Here is a 20,500-nt window from a genome sequence, read left to right as displayed (position 1 = left end):
TCCCAGAAAACCATCTGGCATTTTAAAATCTTATGTTAAGTTGTAGACTAGTTCACACATGTAGCCTAAATTTACACAATCAGAGATTGCGTGTGAGCTGGGCAGCTTGCTTGTTTAATGGTGTAGCCTATCTAAAAACCATACAGTAGCACATTGTTGTCAATTTGAGGATTTATAATAATAATAATAATAATAAAACTTGATTTTACCTTCCATACAGAAAAATTTATTAGTTACAATAAAATACAAAGTAACAAAATCTCAAATTAGAACTAACACCTGTGTGAATGTAATTATCCTATTTCAACTATTTCAACCAGTAGGCCAATAGAAATTGGTGCGCGTCAGGTTAATAGCCTAGCTCCCTCGCCCACTCCTCTCACCTCGGCTGAACGAGGACGCGCATAGGTCTTCAGCAGAGCATGGCATTACCGATATGATGACTGTCAAAGCTCTTATTTAAATAAGTAACTGAAGCCTATCCATTGCTTTTCATTTGTTCATTTTGATTGCTAGCAATTAGTTCACCAGCACATTGATTGATTGGTGTAAGATTAATTTCGCTTTCAGTTTAACAAGTATAAGGCTGCATAGCATAGTATATGAAAGCGAAATTACTCTTACACCAAAAACCTTTAATTGTTTACCTTTAATTGCAAACAATTGGAAAACACCCATTTATGTTAGGGATATATATGACATCATGAAATGAAGGCCATTGTCTAATTATATTTACACTATGTAGGTCTGTCCATATGTGTGACTGTGTGTGTGCATGTTTTGTGTATACAGTAGGTCAGTAGATGTGACTGAATTTCCAGTCTGTCTGTCTGTTTGTCTGTCTGTCTGTCTGTCCGTCCGTCCGTCCGTCCGTCCGTCCGTCCGTCCGTCCGTCCGTCCGTCCGTCCGTCCGTCCGTCCGTCCGTCCGTCCGTCTGTCCATCCGTCTGTTCGTTCTGTCTGTCTGTCTGTCTGTCTGTCTGTCTGTCTGTCTGTCTGTCTGTCTGTCTGTCTGTCCGTCTGTCTGTCATCTCACCTGGCAGGGGCCGCTTGTGAGCTGTACATCTGGCTTATGACCAGGGCATAGGCAACAAGCAGAGCAGAGATCTTCAACATTACCATGGTCCCCTATAGCAAAGACACAGTCCCATCAGCTCCACAAAAAGCTGTATGCTTTTACATTCAGCCAAAATCAAATCACCATGCAGTTGATCATCATCATGTGTAAGAAATGGTAAAAAGCACACAGCTGATTTAACCCATCATCCCTTCCTCCTCGACGGCCTTTTTCTATGGCTCTCTTTGGGAATGTGGATGATGCTCTCTCTCTCTCTCTCTCTCTCTGCTCTCATCTCTACTTCGCTGCTATTGATTCTTCAAGTCCACTCACTGTTATAAAGGTCTGTCAGTCTGCATATTTATGTCTAATCTCCCTACGGAACCCTCAAAAGCAGCCCGCGCATCAGTCTATTCATCCATCCACCCTTCCATCCATCCACCCTTCCATCCATCCACCCTTCCATCCATCCATCCATCCATCCATCCATCCATCCATCCATCCATCCATCCATCCATCCATCCATCCATCCATCCATCCATCCATCCATCCAGCCCACTCTACCTCCATCTCCATCTCCAAATATATCCTGACATGTAGTTCTCTGGGACAGGGGGGTAAGCGTACCGCTCAGGGATAACGAGGGCGGACGCAGCGTTAGCTGTAAGGAGGGGAAGAGGGGATGGGAACTCCAGCGTGCCAACTCCCAGGGGAACAAGTGCATTAGTGTAATGAGCTGCCACCACGCTCTCTTTTCCCCTCTCTCACTCTCTTTCTCATGTACACACACTCCAAGATGTCATCCTTTTCTGTTGCTGCCTCTCTCTCTCTCTCTCTCTCTCTCTCTCTCTCTCTCTCTCCCTCTCTCTCTCTCTCTCTCCCTCTCTCTCTCTCTCTCTCTCTCTCTCTCCCTCCCTCTCTCTCTCTCTCTCTCTCTCTCCCTCTCTCTCTCTCTCTCTCCCTCCCTCTCTCTCTCTCTCTCTCTCTCTCTCTCTCTCCCTCTCTCTCTCTCTCGCTCTCTCTCTCCCCCCCCTCTGCACCCTTCTCTCTCCCACTTGGCACCAATGGAACTGGACGACGCTGACCCCCACAGCCACACATCAATTCCATTACCGCCACTACCTCATCTCACTGCAGCAAAACACAGGTCCACACTTTCAACATTCCCCGACTTCTATACGAACACCTTCCCGCACAATAAGTCAACTGTCCCATCCTAAGAATACACTGTCCATGGTGTAAATACCATTAAAAAGACTCCACTTACCTTTCGTGATAATCACCTGGCCAAAAAAAATATAGCTATATATAAACGAAACGCTTAGTTGACTTCACTCAACTTGAAGACCAACTCTTGATTCTGTTGCCTGCAGAGCCAATGCACAAGCCTATATATCCACCACTTGGATTTGTGCATTGACTGTGTAGGTGTTTAATTATCTCCCGTTGGCCAATCCAGTTGCTGGGATGCTCCCGTCAGCCAATTGGATGCCGCCCCTCACTTCGGGCACACTTATAAGGGATATGGCTTTGCACTGACGTCATACTTTGGTCACTAAGTGCTCCATTCACAAAATCATACCCGTCATTTGGACAATATTTTATAGGCTTCCAAATATGCTATATACGTACATGCTATTTTTCAAATGACAAATCAATAAGCTCCACAACCATGGATTTGCAAGCAGAGCCATCTACTGGGGAGGTGTGTACACTACAGACCAATCCATTACAGGACCAGGAGTATTCATCTATATAAAAACTCCATAACCCTGATAACTTCCATCTTCATCTCCAGAATGTTGTGAGGAGTGATATTCCCTGTGCAACTGAAAATACTGATTATGTGTCAGAAGCTCAATGTGACGTCCTACAAGATTTCCGGGTAACACTTTATAATAACTGTCCTTTATAAACCATTTGTGGAAAATTAACAAACGATTAAGTTTACTGACCAGTTATAAATGGTCAGTAAATGATAAATATACACACATAACCACTGTGTGAGATTGATGTAGGAACCAAACTCACAACTCAGTGGAGCCTGACATCAGAACCTCATCTACTGTACTATAGGAACATATTCTGCATCAGAGCATCACTATATACAGTAGAGGTCTGGTTTTGATATCAACTGGTTCTGTGTATATCGTCACTAATCATTTAATGATCATATATAATTGCTTACAAACATTATTCAGTCATTTATGATTACTTTATAAATTGCCTATAAAGGATAGTTATTAAAGTGTTACCCATTTCAGATATTGATACAAAATGTTATATGTAACAATGGGATTGATAATATTTACTGTACTACAGTTGTATATGATTTCATAAATTCCTCACAGTTAAATTCCCCCCCCACCACCCCCCACCCCACATACACACGCATTCACACACACACACACACACACACACACACACACACACACACACACACACACACACACACACACACACAGATAAATTAAATGATCTTCAGTGGGGGAATCAATAACAGAGCCAATGAGGACAAAGAGTTGTTTTATAAAACTGAAAAAGTAATTATAAAATTGTTTGTCAGGTGACATTATTGGCCTCTCCTTCCTCTTCATTGGTGGGCAGCATGCCAGTATGTGTGTGTGTGTGTGTGTGTGTGTGTGTGTGTGTGTGTGTGTGTGTGTGTGTGTGTGTATGTGCGTGCCTGTGTGTGCGTGTGTGTCTGTGTGCATGTGTGTGTGTGTCTCATCAGAAAGCAGGGGGAGACCTTTTCTTGTATGCGTCATAGAGGAACCCCATTAGACAGGATGAGCCTTTTAGTGCTATTGAGCAGTGAGCCGCGCCGATGTCACAGACGCTAAATCACTGCGAAATGGGCCGGCCTGGTCCAAGCCCTCCCTGTGCATATAGGACAGAGGAACATGGTGTGTGCCTATGTGTGTGTGTGTGTTTGTGTGTGCATGCATGCGTTCGTGTGTGTGTGTGTGCGTGTGTGTGTGCCTGTGTGTGTGTGTGTGCGTGTGTGTGTGGGCACGTGCATGCGTGTGTTAAGGAGGGGTGGGCGGGATTACATTTGAGAATACATGTGAGAATGTGAAGGTGCACACGTGTGAATCCCTGCCTTGAGCTCCTATCACCCACCTAAGGGACCGTCATGGGGCATAGGTGTCACGTGTCCTCAAAACGTCCCCTGAATCCTGACTGGTCTCTTCAGCTCCCCTAGAGGTGAAAACAACAGATTTCTTGTTGGATAACTGTGTTGGCGGTATGCGTGTTGGGCTATTTATCTCTAACAGTTTGTGACATCTTTCAGTTTGGTCCATTGCTGGCAAATTTAGGTCCAATTTACAAACAGTAACTACAGAGCTACACATTTTAAAACATATTACTTTTCTTATTTACTATACTACTTGTCTATACTACTGTTGGTGGACTTTATACATTGCAATGGCATGAAATAAGGCTTTAGCACCTGATTCAATTCAATGGAATATTATCAAGTGTAACCAGCTAAAGATATGTCTAACATGGACCACAGCTATAATGGGCCATGGTCCTTGGCATTTGTACTGTAGATCATGCTATACAGTCAATGGGGGACACCTCTGTACATTGCACAACACACTTACTGTATGGATGATGGAGAGAGGATATATACAGATGATGGGACCAAAGTGGGGTGATATGATCTATGGTCCTCCATTCACCTCAAGGTGCTCCAGGTCTGGGGAAGCAGTGCCTGATCTAGATGAACGGCTTCCTAAAGAGAAGGGAAAGAGCAACAGCACTTAAGTCATTAGCAGAGTCCAACCTCCAGTAATGGCTCTCAATCTCCAAATCTAATCAGTGCTCACTACCAGCAAGGAGGCTGTGCCCGATGAAATACAGTTCAAGTGCGGGACCGAGCTCTTGCGGTTGTGTGGTTTTCCTCCAGACGGAGTGGAGGGAATATTTGAACACCTGGAGAGGAGAGGATCACATGGGATTAGCGACCCGAGCACACCTGCCTCTACTGTCATGTATGCGCACATACAGCTGCACACATTTACATCATGCGCAAACACTCTCTCTATCTCTCTCCCAAAAACACACACAAACCACACCGGATGCACAAATACTCTCTTTTACTCACACACACACGGACGCACACGCACACACACACACACACACACACACACACACACACACACACACACACACACACACACACCCACACTATACACTTGACAACACACATTGTGTCCATTAACCAAGTGGGATGAGGGGACTCGGACAAATGCCATGCAAACATCTGTGGACACGTCATTACTTAGAGGCTCATGTGAAGTGCCACTTCACTTGTAAGAGCAGGCGAACGCTCGCTGGCTTCCCTGTTGTTCGTCCCTGGACATTAGGGAAATTACATTTAACCAGTGAAACGTTGGGGCATCAATCAGGTGGCCGTGGAGAGCTGGGGGACGATTTGGTTGGCTCTGACATCGCTCTGACATCATCCTCCGCTGTCTGAGGAGCCCAGTTTCAGTAGTACTCCACTTTCATTCAAGAAAATGAGAGAGGAGAGAGGGAAAAAAGAGACCTTTCAGCAATCAATGTCTGGACACTTATAAATGGTGCGGTTTTATAGAGCAACGCGCCAGAGACTTTGTGTGTTTCCGAAAAGTGCTTTCAGAGAATCTGTCATGGTTATACAAGAGTGAAATGACTGAGCTTGCAGAAATGCAGACTCAAATGAGATGTGAACTGGGATTAGATTTGCTTGGTAACAGGGTTAGAATCTGTTTCAACTTAAACACATACTGTAACTGTGGTAGCTAGGGGTGCTGACTGCAGCATCCAAAAATGTATTTACCCCAAAATAAATAAATGAATGAAAATTAATGAAATTCATTGAGATGCACAGGAAACACTAACGACTGTAACAGTAATGAAAACAACAATTTGTCAAGCTAGTCACATTAATTTACTGACTTATTGACCTTGTCGTCACTGATGTACCTAGCTGATCACCTGTCAAAATGGCGCAAAAAGACATTTTAGATTTTTTGGGGAAGACTCAACAAAACAAAAAAGATTCAGTAACTTGCTAAAGGTCAGTCCAAACACCTCTGAAACAAACAACGCACTCTCCCCAAAGAGGAGCCGAAAAGATCAAACGTGCAACTTTTATACAAAAGTTTTATACCGGTTTATACAAAAACAAAAACAATTTGAGTTTTATTTGCTCAATGCCAACCTAGAAAGGAAAAACTAATACCAAAAGATACGGCCCCTGTGACACATTGTTTACTGTTGCCATGGTGTTCAGTCAGCACCACGGACAGCGTGCAAGCAGTCAAGCTGTGCGAGTATTTATCTCCACCAGGACCAAGTCAGGCAGGAGGTTATGTTTTCGGTGCCATGTTTGTTTGTCTGCTGTCAGCAGGATTACGTAAAAACTACCAAACCGATTTTCTTGAAACTTGGTGGAGGGTTGTAGCATGGGCGAAGGAAGAATCCATTCCATTTTGGAATGGATCCGAATCACAGGGAGAATAGGGCATTTGACTTTGTTATATTTATTGATAGTATGAGATTTGGTGGCAATTTGGTGGATCCACTAATTATTTTTCACTTTTGTTAACATCGAGATCGAGGTATGTCCTTCTCTAAACTAGAAAAGCCCACTCCACCTCAACCACTGGACATGCTGATGACATGCATCATTGGTGGAGTCTCTATTCAGGTATGTAAGCATCTATATGTGCACTCATAATGTCATTCCTGCCAGGCCCAATTCTGCCCAGTTAAGTCGAGATCCCCCTTGTTTTTTCAACACTTCTTGTTCAGATTATGGCTCCCATGGCTATGCCTGAACAAACACACAAAAAATAGCTATGCTAGGAAATAACTCAATACCACTTACAACACCATGTATCGCAGTAGCTACAGTAATACATATTCAAGACATCAATCTTGCATGCTTTTTGTGTGTTTTTTTACCACAGTAAAATCAGCTCAATTTAGCTTAATTCTCACAGTGACTCAGAGTGCCCTCTTAAAAGTCTGGGAGAAGCAAGCAATTCAAAGCAAAGTATCGTGAGGGAACTTGGCTCCACACTTTGGATCCATTTCAGATTCAATCACACTTGATCAACTTGGATCCTGTCCTGCAGTATTTATAGAAAGTTAAACGTTATGCGGTTATGAAATGTGGCCAAGGGCCTAAATCTGCCGTCATTTTTGCTACCACAGCAAAGATGAGATTCAGAAATGAGCCGCAGGTTGTCAGCCAGAGTAGATCTGACTTGTAGGCCCAGTTTCCCCAAAGCAGATGAAATCTAGTCCTACGCTAACAGATATGCCAATAAAGATTCTTCAATGAATCTAGACAATTGGCCTAATTCTTTTCTGGAAATGCTACACACAATGACTACTTGTGGATGGCTATCCCTGTATATAACATGGTCCTTGATACTAATGGACAAGACAAGGGGCATGATGATTTCTATTGATTGGAATTAGACAAGTCAAATTACAGTTGTGCTTCATCAAGGCCAGAGGGATCATAATGATCTTGTTCTTTGTGTGGCCATTAGCTGCAAGACAGTCAGCTTTTTACAGAGTGGACCAGAAATTCAACAGGATTGTTTCTTGGAGCAAGATTAACCCTAAAATTGCTGGACGAAGATATGTGAAGATTGAGTATGTCAATTAAAATCATAGTATGTTGTGAGTCCAGTCTTAGACTCTAAGTTTGGCAGCTAAGATAATATGTTGGCCATGTACAGTACGTGCACCTATTTTGAAAACCCACCAACTTCTGAAGAACATAGAGTACCTTAGAGAAGACACGCAATTGAAGCAGTAGGCTGTCAAAACCCTCGACCCTAGACCCTCTCCTATCTTTGGTTTTGTCACTCTCTCATTGATGTTAATTGAGTCTTGGGGCTAATGGCTATGGCGGTGTAGCGCTGAAATTAATATACCATGTTCAGATGCCAGTATCACATTTTCCCCATGCTAGAAATGGGACATTTTTCCCAATCAGTCAAACGCAGTAAAAGTGCCCTCAAATGTAAAAGCCATTATTGTGACAGGATAGATCCTGAAGCACAAGAGACCGTTAACGGGTTTAATGAATAGATGAGTGTGGAGCAGTCAGGCAGGTGCCTCAGGAACATTTGACCGCTCAACCACTGAACTGTTAAGACACTTACAAACACTGTCACAACATTGACTAATACTATCACAACATTGACCGTCTTAACAACCGTGGTCACAAGGAGGAGGACATAGGCTGGTGATTATTGATCTGGGTGATGCATGATGCTACTGTTCCAAATCCCAAACTTACCATTATAAACATGTACCATCTCATATAGTCTGTCAATAGATGGCCTTAATTGGAGCACGTAAGCCTTCAGCTGTCTCTATCTGATTTCAAAAGTACTTCAGTGAGTTGCGTCCATAAACCAGAAGTCCTCTGAGTGCACCCAAAGGAGACTCCACATTTGGAGTCACTGCAGATGTTATCATGGACTTGACTTTAGACTTGAGGTTAAACTCTTGGCTTGGTTTCCCATGTCAGTGACTATTGATTGATTGGATTATTTGTTTTGTTTTGCTTTGTACTCATGCTCAATCAACTGTAAACTGGGACAATAGTGTCTGAGTTCCAGCAGCATATCTTTATTTAGACATATAACACAGCAGTAGTATTAGTATGCATTTTTACATTCATTGTAGAAGTTTGTCATCTTATGCGATGTATTTAAATATGTTCATCGGGTGATGTACTTCAAATAGATTCATTAGGAAACAACCCAGATAGCAAGCTAAGCCACAAGGGCCAGATCTGGCCTGTATATGGCCCAGATCCGCTTGCTATCTGGGAACTCTCACAACTTTTTTCCGGTCTCAATTCAAGACTATCAAGACAACAATCCCAAATATACATCCAAAGGAGCTAAGAAATGGTTGAAGTGGCCATCCCAGACAGCAATCCGATCAGGCCCATATACAGGCCAGATCTGGCACTTGTGGCTTAGTTCTGGCCCATATATGGCCCAGATCCGCTTGCTATCTGGGATTTCAGTCTCCAGACCTGAATCCAATTGAACATTTGTGTTTTGATCTCAAAAATGCAGTCCACAGACCCAATCATCTGAAGGAACAATAACAGGTCTGCATGGCGGAATGGTTGTGGATCGTGCCAATGCAATATGATGTTCTGCTTTTGGAGCGTAAAATAAAGCTCATTACTTATACGGTTTATTTTAAATGATCTCTTTCTTCATCTTTATCAAGGGTGTGAATAAAAAGGAGTCTACTGTAAACTGAATTTACCCTCACAGCAAACGTTACATATTGTCACTTTAAGGTACAGTAGATTTGTTAGTGTCTTACCACAAAGGAAAAATTAGTGACAAAATGGAAGGGGTTGCTCGTAAAGTGGTTGAAATGTAGCCAAGAATTACTCTCATCTCCAAAAGTGACCTCACATATTCACTGATCCACAATCACAGTATTGGATGAGCAAATTAATGTTTGAGCATTTGCCGGGGGAGCCAAGGAAATACTTTGAGCTGCAGTAATGATTTGATGTTCCTAGACTTGGCATTGGACATTTCATTCCATTGACAGAGAATGTTGTGGAAATTAATGATATCGGTGCACTTTTTGAATTAACTCTGATGGATGCATTGTCATTTAGAACACAAATTAATGCTCCATGCATGGAAAGAGTGCCCAAAAGTGGGTTTTTTAATACTGTATGCAATTCAAATATTTTGGGAATAAAAGTACTGTATCTGCATCGTGAGAATACATTTAAAATTATAAATGAGTGTAATCCTCTATTAACCAGTAATAATATATTTTTTACATTAACTTCATTTAGCAGATGCTTTTATAGAAAGTGACTTACTTAGCCTACTTATAAGTACATTTGTCAAAAGTAAGTGAACCAACCGTAGATCCCAGTCATCATGAGTAATATCAAGACTTCTATAAGAACAAGTGACACCAGTAGTCACAATGCTAGAACAAGGAAGAGATGTTTATTAAAAAAAAATTGACATGATGTTATGGGTTGGGGGGGGGGGGGGAGGGTTAGTCCAGTGGATACAAACCCGGGTTAGGGTAAGGGATGAGGTGGGGTTGGGTGAGGGGATGGCCCAGTGGATACGAACCCAGGCAATGGTAAGGGATGAGGTTTTCATACACAAAAACAGTACAGCACATTCTCAACCAACTGTTAAAGCAAGACAGGGTATCGGAGAGAAAGTGGGAATAGTGATGTGGTGGTGAGGTCAGTGTGAAAGGAGTCCAGGTCCTGCACGCCTGCATGTCTTCCTGCATGTTACCACAGATGTAGCTTCACCAGGGGCCAACAGCAGAGACACGCATCTTATATATCTCAAAAGAAAAAACTCCTGAAGGTTTGAAACCCTTGTTTTGAGTGATTCTCTTTGACAAATGAAAGGATTTCTCCATACATCTTTCTGCCCTTGATGTAATTGAGTCCTGGCATGTCATCCTGCTCCACGGTGGCCCCCCATGAGACCACCTGTCGATTTTCAACAAGACAGCACACTCGTGACTTTCTGACAGTCAGGAGGGAGGACGAGCAGAGAGGCGTGGCAGCATAATGCATTTTCTCTCCTCCTCTTCTCTTCTTCTGTTCTTCTGGTGAGCGGGCTGGACACTGAAGACTCTAGGGACCACAACCTGTCAGACCAGCTTCCCTGTCAAACAAACTAGACCTGTCAGAGCAAAGGGGGACAGTAGGGCACCTGTCAAACATACAAATCCCAGCATGCAACCGGTCGACAGGGTGACACACAGACCATTCCATCTTCAAAGGCCTGACGAGTCAAGAGAGTGGGCATGGTAACCGTGTTATAATCAATTACACTCTGAATCAAGGGTTAAATATAGGCACACAGCAGTTGCCTTGACTGCATTGACACATCCAGTAAGCATCTTTATCTATAGTGCCTTACATTGTTGTTGTGACTTACAAATTAATAACAGGATGTGTGATCTAATAATGAGTTCTTGAGGTGAGCAAGTGGGAAAGAATAAGCAGCTTAAACTTTTATTTCTCTGTCTACAAGAGTGAGAACAAAACTGGAAAGGTGAGGAGACAGATAGATAGAAATGTGAGAGGTTAATAGTTCCGATGATTTCAGGTGGTTTTGAACTGGAACACCACTTTGTGTGAGGATAGTAGGTGCATCGCCCTCCCCTGTGGAACTACATTGGTTTGGCAAGAAATCAATGAGTATGAACGAGCTACAAGACATTTGAGGTTCAACACTTATTGGCTGGTTAATTTTAGGTGCAGAGGCTGAGTGAGGAGGCAATCTATCTGGCCCCTGAGTGATATTATTAAGTGCTCCACAATGAGCTGAAGCCTCTCCGGTTTAAGACAGAAAAAGGCATATCCGCCATTCACCCTCTCCAGAATGCCACGTCAGCACTTCGAATAGAGAATAATGAGAGGAAACAGGGCATGTCAGAAACACCGCCCCCCCTCTCCCCTTACCCCTCTCCCTGGCATTTGGTGTGAAATGTAAAAGTCGATGACGTATACCGACTCATAAAACCTATTGAGGTTGGAGTTGGGAGGGGGGGGTCCATTTCGTGCAGCTGCTGAACTCTAACCCCCGTCTGAGGTACCTGCCAGCGTAATGCACACTGGTCTAATGGGCGAGACACCGACCGTCCGGCTGTCTCCCCCATTAGACCAGTTGATTCCCAGGCCAACCACACCGCTGACCTATTTTAATCAGAATCAGAATTGGTTTATTGCCATTGTACTTTACATACATAGGATTTTCTTTTTCGACATCGTCGTGCTTAAAACAATACAACAATGGACAAGTGCAAGGACACGACAGTGCATGACAGGACTTGTAAAGTGCAGTGATACAAATATTGCAAAAAGTAGTCGTGCAATTGGACTACAAAGAGTCAGTGCAGTAGTCAGTTTAGTGCAAAAATTGCACGGGAGAGAGTCAGAAGGGGGAGAGTCAGAGGGGAGAGAGTCAGAGGGGAGAGAGTCAGAGGGGAGAGAGTCAGAAGGGAGAGAGTCAGAAGGGAGAGAGTCAGAGGGGAGAGAGTCAGAGGGGAGAGAGTCAGAGGGGAGAGAGTCAGAGGGGAGAGAGTCAGAGGGGAGAGAGTCAGAGGGGAGAGAGTCAGAGGGGAGAGAGTCAGAGGGGAGAGAGTCAGAAGGGAGAGAGTCAGAGGGGAGAGAGTCAGAGGGGAGAGAGTCAGAGGGGAGAGAGTCAGAGGGGAGCCATGCTGATAAGGCTGATGGCTGTGGGGAAAAAACTGTTCCTGTGTCGAACAATTTTAAGCCACAGAGGTTTTTATATTAGGGTTCTTTGTGGAGGAAACCCTTGTGGACACGGGAAGAACATGCAGACTCCACACAGAAAGGCCCAGGTGATACCCCACCTGAGTACCAACAGCCCTGGGGAGAACATCGTCCTAAGCAGGAATCGAACCCGGGACCCTCTTGATGTGAGGCGGCAGCGCAAAGCACCGTGCCACCACGCCACTCTTACTTTCTTTTTGGAGCGCCTTTGACCGCGATGTGACGGGCACGCGAGAATCAGACGATCTGCCGCCGCACCACCAGGTCTGTCCCGAGGTCTCAGAACAGGGGACAGGTCCAGGTTAATGCAGCTCACGCATCATCACTCACCAGCCAGGGAGAGAAGTCTCTGATGCCCAAACAAATTTGAAGTAGTAGAATGAATGGTTGGGTAAGGACTTAAAACCGACCACCGCTACACCTTCAAACCCCCTCCGCCCTGCTCCTTCCCTACGTGTGAGGGCCGGCGCCGTGGCCTGGACCCGTCACACAGTGACTCAGGCCGCTCTCCATTTGAAAAATTAAACTGGGGGCCGTTTGGCAGGGTAAAATGAAGCCCCAGGAGCGAACATGCTGAGCTCAGCACAGCCCCGCTACAATCTCAATCACAAAGGAGGCGCACTGATGTAATGGCCGCCGTCCGCCGCTGCCTTGGCAGAGGAGGAGGGCTCGTCAGCACAGCGCCTTTAATTCATCTCCCCCGGATCAAGGGTACATCAGATATCATTAACGAGGGCCCAGGCTCGTGTTGGCCGGCCGTCCCTTCAGAGATGAAGTGAGTGTGGGGAGAGAGAGTGTTGATGATGCGACTGCTTAATGACTGCATGTAACCTAATGTCTCTCTCTCTCTCTCTCTCTCTCTAGGAAGTGACACTATTCTCCAAAGCTATTTTAGGGGCCAGGCAGCCTCAGATGTCGGCCCCTCTTATATTTGCCAATTTTTAGGGGCTGGCCAGCCCCAGTTGCCGGAACCCTCTTGTATTTGCCAATATTCTGAATCTGAATCTTCTTCTTCCTAGGAAGTCTGACTTCCCATGCTTGAAAAATCACCCAAATGTGCACATAGGTCCAGTCCTATGCCAGAGGTCCTCAACTGGCATAGGGGGGCAATAGTCCTGATGGTGGCACTACAGCAACCGTCTAAAAACTAAAACAAAAAAAAATCATAACAAATCAGCCATATATGCTATCACTTTCCAAGCACCACAAACCTGTAGGCCCAAGTGAGCAGAAACTTCCATATGCTTTGAACTGGCAGGAATTATGAAGTCCATCACTCTGTTTTTCACAATAACTGTAAAACCTATTAAACCCTACTCCTCCCACATTTGTTGGTCAATTGACACCCCAATTGCTACACTACATCTTCAGACTGTCCTCCACAAATGATCTTCAGATTTTTGAACAATCAAAAATTGAGCCCACAGCGCATCAAAATGTTTTACTGTAAACAGTACTGTATGCAGCTACTGCAAATACTCGCTCAATAAATCTCCAATGTTCATGAGAAAAATGACAACATTTTCATGACCCCTCAAACTACTGTTGTTCATACAGGAAAAAATACACTACCCACAATCCTATAGTGCAACAGCAATGTCTCCACCAATCAGAGACGTTGTTGTTGGCAACCCTGCCCCAGGTAGCGGACCCTCGGACTACAACTGGCTAAATTGACTCTGATTGAGAGGACACCTTTGCCACTGATTGTTTGATTGGTTTCCTCCCGTCTTGTTAGTCTGTGTATATATAGCCTATATGTAGCTCCCCTCTTGTTCTTTGTTCATTATTTCCTGTAGCTGTGCGTTGTCCTTGACTGGTTCACGACCTACCTAATTGGCCGAGAGTTTTGTGTCACCCTTGGTGGAACTTAGTGCAAGGACAAGACAGGACAGGGCAAAATGCAATATACAATACAAGACTGTGCAAAATAATACAATAAAAATACAAACTACAATAACATACAGTATGACAAACTAACAATAAAGGATATGTGTTATAAGAATAAATAAGATGTTATTTATGGGTCAGGATACCAGTCAGTGTCATTGGGGGTCCCGGGCCTTAATGATGAGACCAGCTGCAGTCGGGAGGAACCTATTCTTGTGTCGTGAGGTTTTGGTCCTGATGGACCGCAGCCTCCTGCTGGAGGGGAGTGATTCAAAGAGTTTGTGTCCAGGGTGGGAAGAGTTGGCCAAAATCTTTTCTGCTCGCCTCAGGGCCCTGAAGGTGTGCAGGTCCTGGAGGGATGAGTGGAGTGGATGATGTTCAGCTCCCACTTGAGGTCCGGGGTGATGATGGTGCCCAGGAAGCGGAAGGACTCCACAGTGTCGACAGGGGAGTCACACAGAGCGATGGGGGTGGTTCTTTCTGAAGTCCACCAGCATCTCCACTGTCTTTAGAGTGTTGAGCTCCACGTTGTTTGGGCCACGCCAGGACACCAGATGGTCAATCCCACCTGTAGGCGGACTCATCCCCACCAGAGATGAGCCCAATGGACTCATCCCCACCAGAGATGAGCCCAATGGTGGCGTCTGGAGTCGTCTGCAAACTTCAGGAGCTTGACTGACTGATGACTGGAGGTTCAGCTGTTTGTATACAGGGAGAAGAGTAGAAGGACAATGCTGATTCATTAGGTCATGCACGGATGTCATAGATAATCTATGTAGCATTTATGTTCTTGTGGTCCGATGTAGGCCTACTGTATACCCAATCAGATGATTAATTTCGAATTAGCTGGTGTATACCTATTGTTTATCAGGTGTAGGATGGTTGCCTTTTGGAAAGGTTTACTGGTATTCTAAATTGGGGTTTCATAAAACCTACAGAGACGTTTCAGACATATTATGTCCAGTCTTCAGACACAAAAAAGATAAACTGGGCTTTTATAAACCCCAGTGAGACCTATTTCAGACTAATATAAAAGCAACATTTGGCAAACTAAGCACTCCACTCTACTGCTGCCACCCAGTGCTCATCAAGACACACTGCAAAAGCTGTCACCATAATAGAAAGTAAGAGGTATCACCAGTTTGACTAGTCTTTTGAATATATTGTCAAAATTAAAACGTCAGTAAGGAGTAGTTTCCTCTAAAAGTCCACGAAGGTTACCGGTTTGATAAATCTATATTGACTCTTGACGTTCTACTGCTTGTGTTCAGGTTTCAATCAAGTAGCCCACACTCACTGGCATCTGAGCTCTACTGCTTTTGCCTATGACCAGGGAACCAGGAAAATTAATCAAATCGAAATCACAGGTCAGGAAACGCGACTGTTGTGAAGATGGTAAGAATAAGCATGTTTTTTACCCTCACGAAGCTTTTAAGTTCATGAAAACATAAAAAGATATTGATTGCATTGTATGGCAACAATGGTGACAAACATTACTTAACCAACGAACAGGGATCACTGGTTAACGAGATAGTTAATAGCTACACCGGTAGCTAGCTGGCTAACATAAGCTAACACGGGGTTGCTGTGTGAGTAAGCAAAAATCCAGTGATGTCTAGCTAGCTAGTTACCTACGAGATACATTCCACAGTATGATAGAACTAGCAAAGGGGTATTTGTTATCTATCCTTAAATTACTGTACTGTAACTAGCAATACCTTCTTTCAGTGGCTAGATTTACTAGCTAGCTAGCTTGTTCTTTGAATTAGCTAGCACTATTAGCTACTGTAGCTAGCAATGTCGAGCCAGACATAGCATGTCAGATAGCATGCTAGCTATGATAATGGTGCGTTCGTTTATAACTGGGAGGTGGCAAATTGCGACTTGCTACTAGGAATGATTAAATAAAACAACTCATGAACTCGCACTTCCTCGTCGCAAATTCGGATATGTTTCTCAGCCCCCAGTTGCTCGAATGATATAACTAGGTAACTGTGATATAATGGTATATAGCTGGAATGCACACAGGTCGGAGGTAGGTATTTTGCCACTTGCGACTTGCCACCTCCGACCACAAACGAACGCACCATAAGTGTTGCTTTCTGTTTCTGTTTTAGCTGTCTTGACCAGCTGTCTTGACATGAATGAAATACAATTATTTATCCTAAAGAAGCTGATCCCCGACCGCACGAGGGTTGTGATTACACTCGTTCTTCTTCTTGCTGGGTTTTGAAAGCCAGCCGACATTTCTCTGTTACACTTTATCGAGGAGTTGAGCATGTTTGACCAGACGGACTGAAATTAGTCTGACGACTTCGCTGCCATAGCATAAGTGACAGCTAGATAGTAACGCAGTCCAGAAAGCTGCTACCTGGTGTCACGAGTACCTTGACAGGTGGCTACAAACAAAGCCCCACAATGTTGCATCCTTTTACTTTATCATTTATTCAGTAGTAATGCAACTCTGGTTCCAGAAGAGTCTAGGGTAGGCTGTTAGTTGGTGGAATACTGGTCACGATGCAAGACAATTATGTAAGCTCAACAAATGCCATTGACAAAGGTGTATTTTGATGAGATGGTAGCTAACGCATGCCTTTTTCTTCTCTCTCTAGTTCCGTAATCAGTATGACAATGATGTCACAGTATGGAGCCCACAGGTAAAGGACTTTGTGCCTTGTTTGTTTTTGCAGTGTCTCCATCAGCCTTTACTCTCCCTGCAGTATCACCGCAAACAATGAATTGTGCATTTGTTCCAGGGTCGCATTCACCAGATCGAATATGCGATGGAAGCGGTGAAACAAGGTTCAGCCACAGTTGGACTCAAGTCAAAGAGCAATGCAGTACTGGTTGCTCTAAAGGTAAGATATCTGGAACTATTTTAATGAACACCACCTGCGTATGTTTTTAGTTTTTCTTTTCTAGGGATTCAGATTGTATTTGTCACATATATAGTCCAGTGTAAATGTACAATGGAATGGTACTGCCGGCTCCGTATTGCGCTCTTAAAAAAATATATAATAATAATTACAGGGTTTCAGCCGGATGACTGTGAAATGAGACTGTACTTGCATTTTACTTCATACCTGTCTTTTTGATAGCATGTTGTTTTCAACAGAGTAACATACTGTTGTCTTGCTTGTCCACAGAGAGCTCAGTCGGAGCTGGCTGCCCACCAGAAGAAGATTCTCCATGTAGATAGCCATATTGGCATCTCCATCGCTGGACTGACAGCTGACGCCAGACTGCTCTGGTAAGAAATACACATACACACACACACACAGTGGCTAACACACACAGTATGTATACAAAACCACATCATTGATGTCTCTTTCTCCTGTCTGTGTTCTTCCTTAGTAACTTCATGCGTCAGGAGTGCCTGGACTCCCGGTTCGTGTTCGACAGGCCCCTTCCTGCGTCACGCCTCGTCACTCTCATCGGAAGCAGTATCTTTTCTTGGGTCTTTTAAAAAATGTCTGATGTTTTACTGAGGCAGTGTAGTGTTTTTGAAATCCTAATTGTGTTCTCTTGGCCAAATATCTTCCTTGACCAGTCACTCAGAAACCCAAATCCCAACGCAGAGATATGGCCGAAGGCCCTATGGTGTGGGACTGCTCATTGCCGGTTTCGATGTAGGTTTAAGTTCACATATTAAATAGATGCTACTATAGATGGATATCAAGTAACTTAAGTGTTGTAATACCTCAGAAGTTACAGTAGGAGCCCTCACCTAGAGAAGCGGTCCCCAACCATCCGGCCACGACCCATTGGCTACCGGCCCGCACGGAAAGGATCAATTGCCTGCTTGCTAACTCCATGAAGTGCAAATCATGCCCACAACGATGGGACTGAGCCTATGTTTTCAGAATAGCCACTCATCATTTCATTTCACAGCACAAACACGCACTTGCTTAGTAACATAATCATTATGCCAAAATGACACCAAAAATAATTAAACCACTGGCCAGCATACATCTAAATTCCCCCATCTAAGTCTCCTCACCATCTCCGTAGTCTACTCGTCCTCATCTCCCTCTCTCCCCGACTCCAAGTTGTCCGTGTCATATTCCCCTTCTCGTTCCTACAGTAGCAACCTTTTTCTTTTAATACATCCATGCTGGCAATGCTTTTGCTACCTGTGCTGTCTGCCCAAATGACATTCCTTCATCTGGCTAGAAGAAATGAAATAAATTTGGCAGAGCAGATACCATTAAATATTACACAATTTATTTTGAGATTTTGATAATTACAAACGAGGTACCAGATCCAATCAAATAGATCCCGTCCAATTCTCGGCAAAAATTAAGCCCTGCCCCCACCCCCCACCACAGGTGGCCGGTCCACGAAAAAAGTATCAATATGAAACCATGTACCTATGGTGCAAAAAAAGTTGGGGACCGCTGACCTAGAGAGTTTGAATGGGACAGAGCTTAAGGTTGATGACGGCCACCTCGGTTAACGCTGTACCTCTTACCGTTACAGGACATGGGCCCTCACATATATCAGACCTGCCCCTCGGCCAACTACTTCGACTGCAAAGCCATGTCCATCGGCGCTCGTTCGCAGTCCGCCCGCACTTACCTGGAGAGACACATGGAGGCCTTCCTGGACTGTGAGAACACACCCTCACATATGCATGTACTCAAACACACACACGCGCTGTCAACCTGTGGTCACTGGACGACGCTCACACACACTCATGTATGCACACATACACACGTTCACACCAGTTAACCCTCACTTATACTGGGCTTAGGTGCCTCAGTGCATACTTCATGTGATACATTCATATTAATTTCTTGTTAATTACATTGCATTTGTCCAGGTAATCTGAACGACCTTGTCCAGCATGGTCTCCGTGCGCTCAGGGAAACCCTTCCAGCAGAGCAGGATCTCACCACCAAGGTAAGACATGACCTGAGGACCTTCATGCTCATGACAATTTTTTTGTTCCCACTACACAGTATCCAGTCCTATGAATTTCCTATCATAACCTGTGCCTTTAATGAGGGAAGTACTGTCTTTCAGAATGTCTCTGTTGGAATTGTGGGTCAAGACATGGAGTTCACCATCTATGATGATGATGAGGTCGCTACCTTCCTGGAGGGGCTGGAAGAGAGGCCACAGAGAAAGGTATGTTTTTATTTATTTAGTTTTTATTTATTTACACCTCCGGGCTTGAATTGACCTTGAATGATAACTGAATGAAAATATTTTTTTATAATTAAAAATAAAAGTGAAGCTAAAAGGATTGGTTCAATATTGTGCTGACTTGGTGTACCCTAGGTTGTCCCGCCTGCAGATGAGCCGGCCGCAGACAAGCCTGACGAACCCATGGACATGTGAGCCATCGTCGCCAGAGAGGTCAACCTGTGACTCACTTCCTGTCACATTATAGTAGTCAGAAACCAAATCCGACTCAAGTCATTGAACTGTACCTGCTATACGACAAGGTTACGATGTGCCACTCCCTAAAAAGTTATCTGGATGCTTTCAGCCAACAGCATTGTATGTTGCTTTTCTATCCGTAGAATGTTCAATTCTTTAATAAACAAACAACTTTTCTGAAAAGTGTTGCTACCTTTTTATTTGAAATCAGCAGGTACATTGAAAGATCAACTCAAGACTTTATTTAATTCAGAAACATAGCAGTGACTTTGTGTAACAGTGATTTGTAAGGGTGTATAAAAGTGACAATAAATAGTGTATAAAAGTGAGAATATCTTTTAACACATTGCTTTGTAGTGTATTGCTAACAAGTAATCATGAAAATAGTAAGTAGCTAGATTAGGGTTGCAAAATTCCAGTACTATTCAAACTTTCAAGAGGAATTAACAGGATTTTATGGGAATTAATGGTAATAAACTGGGAATGTGTGGTTTTATACCAACTGTATTTACCTTGTTATATAAAAAAAATATTTTGTAATAAACAGACATGCAGGCAAACATTTCTAATACAAATTTTATAAATGATATTTTTGACAATCTATTTGTGAGTACAACTTTAATGGATTCTACAGCCGTCTTAGTGTGCAGGATGCTAGGAATTAGCTGTGCATGTGATGGAAAAATGCACTGCACACTGCAGTTGAAATTCAACTGAATTTGCATTAAATCAGGTTGTTTTAACCAAGATCATGCTGCAAGATCTAGAATTGCATTTTATGTTTGTTTTTATCCAAACTAGGCTACATTTAAGTTCCCTGTTATA

At 43.7% G+C, this 20,500-nt stretch overlaps 2 protein-coding genes across 4 annotated transcripts in view; one reads left to right on the top strand and one right to left on the bottom strand.

Moving 5' to 3' along the window:
- The window catches only part of LOC311319594 (calcitonin-1-like), an 8,551-nt gene extending 2,902 nt beyond the window's left edge, over nt 1–5,649 (bottom strand). The window contains exons 1-5 of one of the 3 annotated variants that reach the window (XM_084451168.1): nt 5,348–5,649; nt 4,893–4,998; nt 4,668–4,798; nt 4,180–4,257; nt 1,036–1,127 (exon numbers count right to left, since the gene is read on the bottom strand). In XM_084451168.1, coding sequence (XP_084307294.1) covers nt 1,036–1,121 — 86 coding nt within the window. In that variant the 5' untranslated portion in view covers nt 1,122–1,127; nt 4,180–4,257; nt 4,668–4,798; nt 4,893–4,998; nt 5,348–5,649. Of the gene's footprint in view, nt 1–1,035; nt 1,205–4,179; nt 4,258–4,667; nt 4,999–5,347 lie in introns of those variants that run through there. The other 2 variants (XM_084451167.1, XM_084451169.1) reach the window with 2 other exon arrangements.
- Nucleotides 5,650–15,630: 9,981 nt separating this feature from the next.
- On the top strand, nt 15,631–19,838 carry psma1 (proteasome 20S subunit alpha 1). Its single transcript, XM_084450763.1, has 10 exons — nt 15,631–15,685; nt 16,903–16,947; nt 17,047–17,148; nt 17,437–17,540; nt 17,645–17,733; nt 17,849–17,919; nt 18,770–18,899; nt 19,113–19,192; nt 19,316–19,420; nt 19,574–19,838. Exons 1-10 carry the CDS (start codon nt 15,683–15,685, stop codon nt 19,631–19,633), a joined length of 789 nt encoding a protein of 262 aa, XP_084306889.1. The 5' UTR covers nt 15,631–15,682; the 3' UTR covers nt 19,634–19,838.
- The last annotated feature ends 662 nt before the right edge of the window (nt 19,839–20,500 follow it).

This window comes from Borostomias antarcticus, assembly GCF_949987555.1.
Source record: "Borostomias antarcticus genome assembly, chromosome: 16".
Lineage (NCBI taxonomy): Eukaryota > Metazoa > Chordata > Actinopteri > Stomiiformes > Stomiidae > Borostomias > Borostomias antarcticus.
The sequence above is the reverse complement of the archived record's forward strand: the minus strand, read 5'-3'. Positions and strand labels throughout refer to the sequence as shown.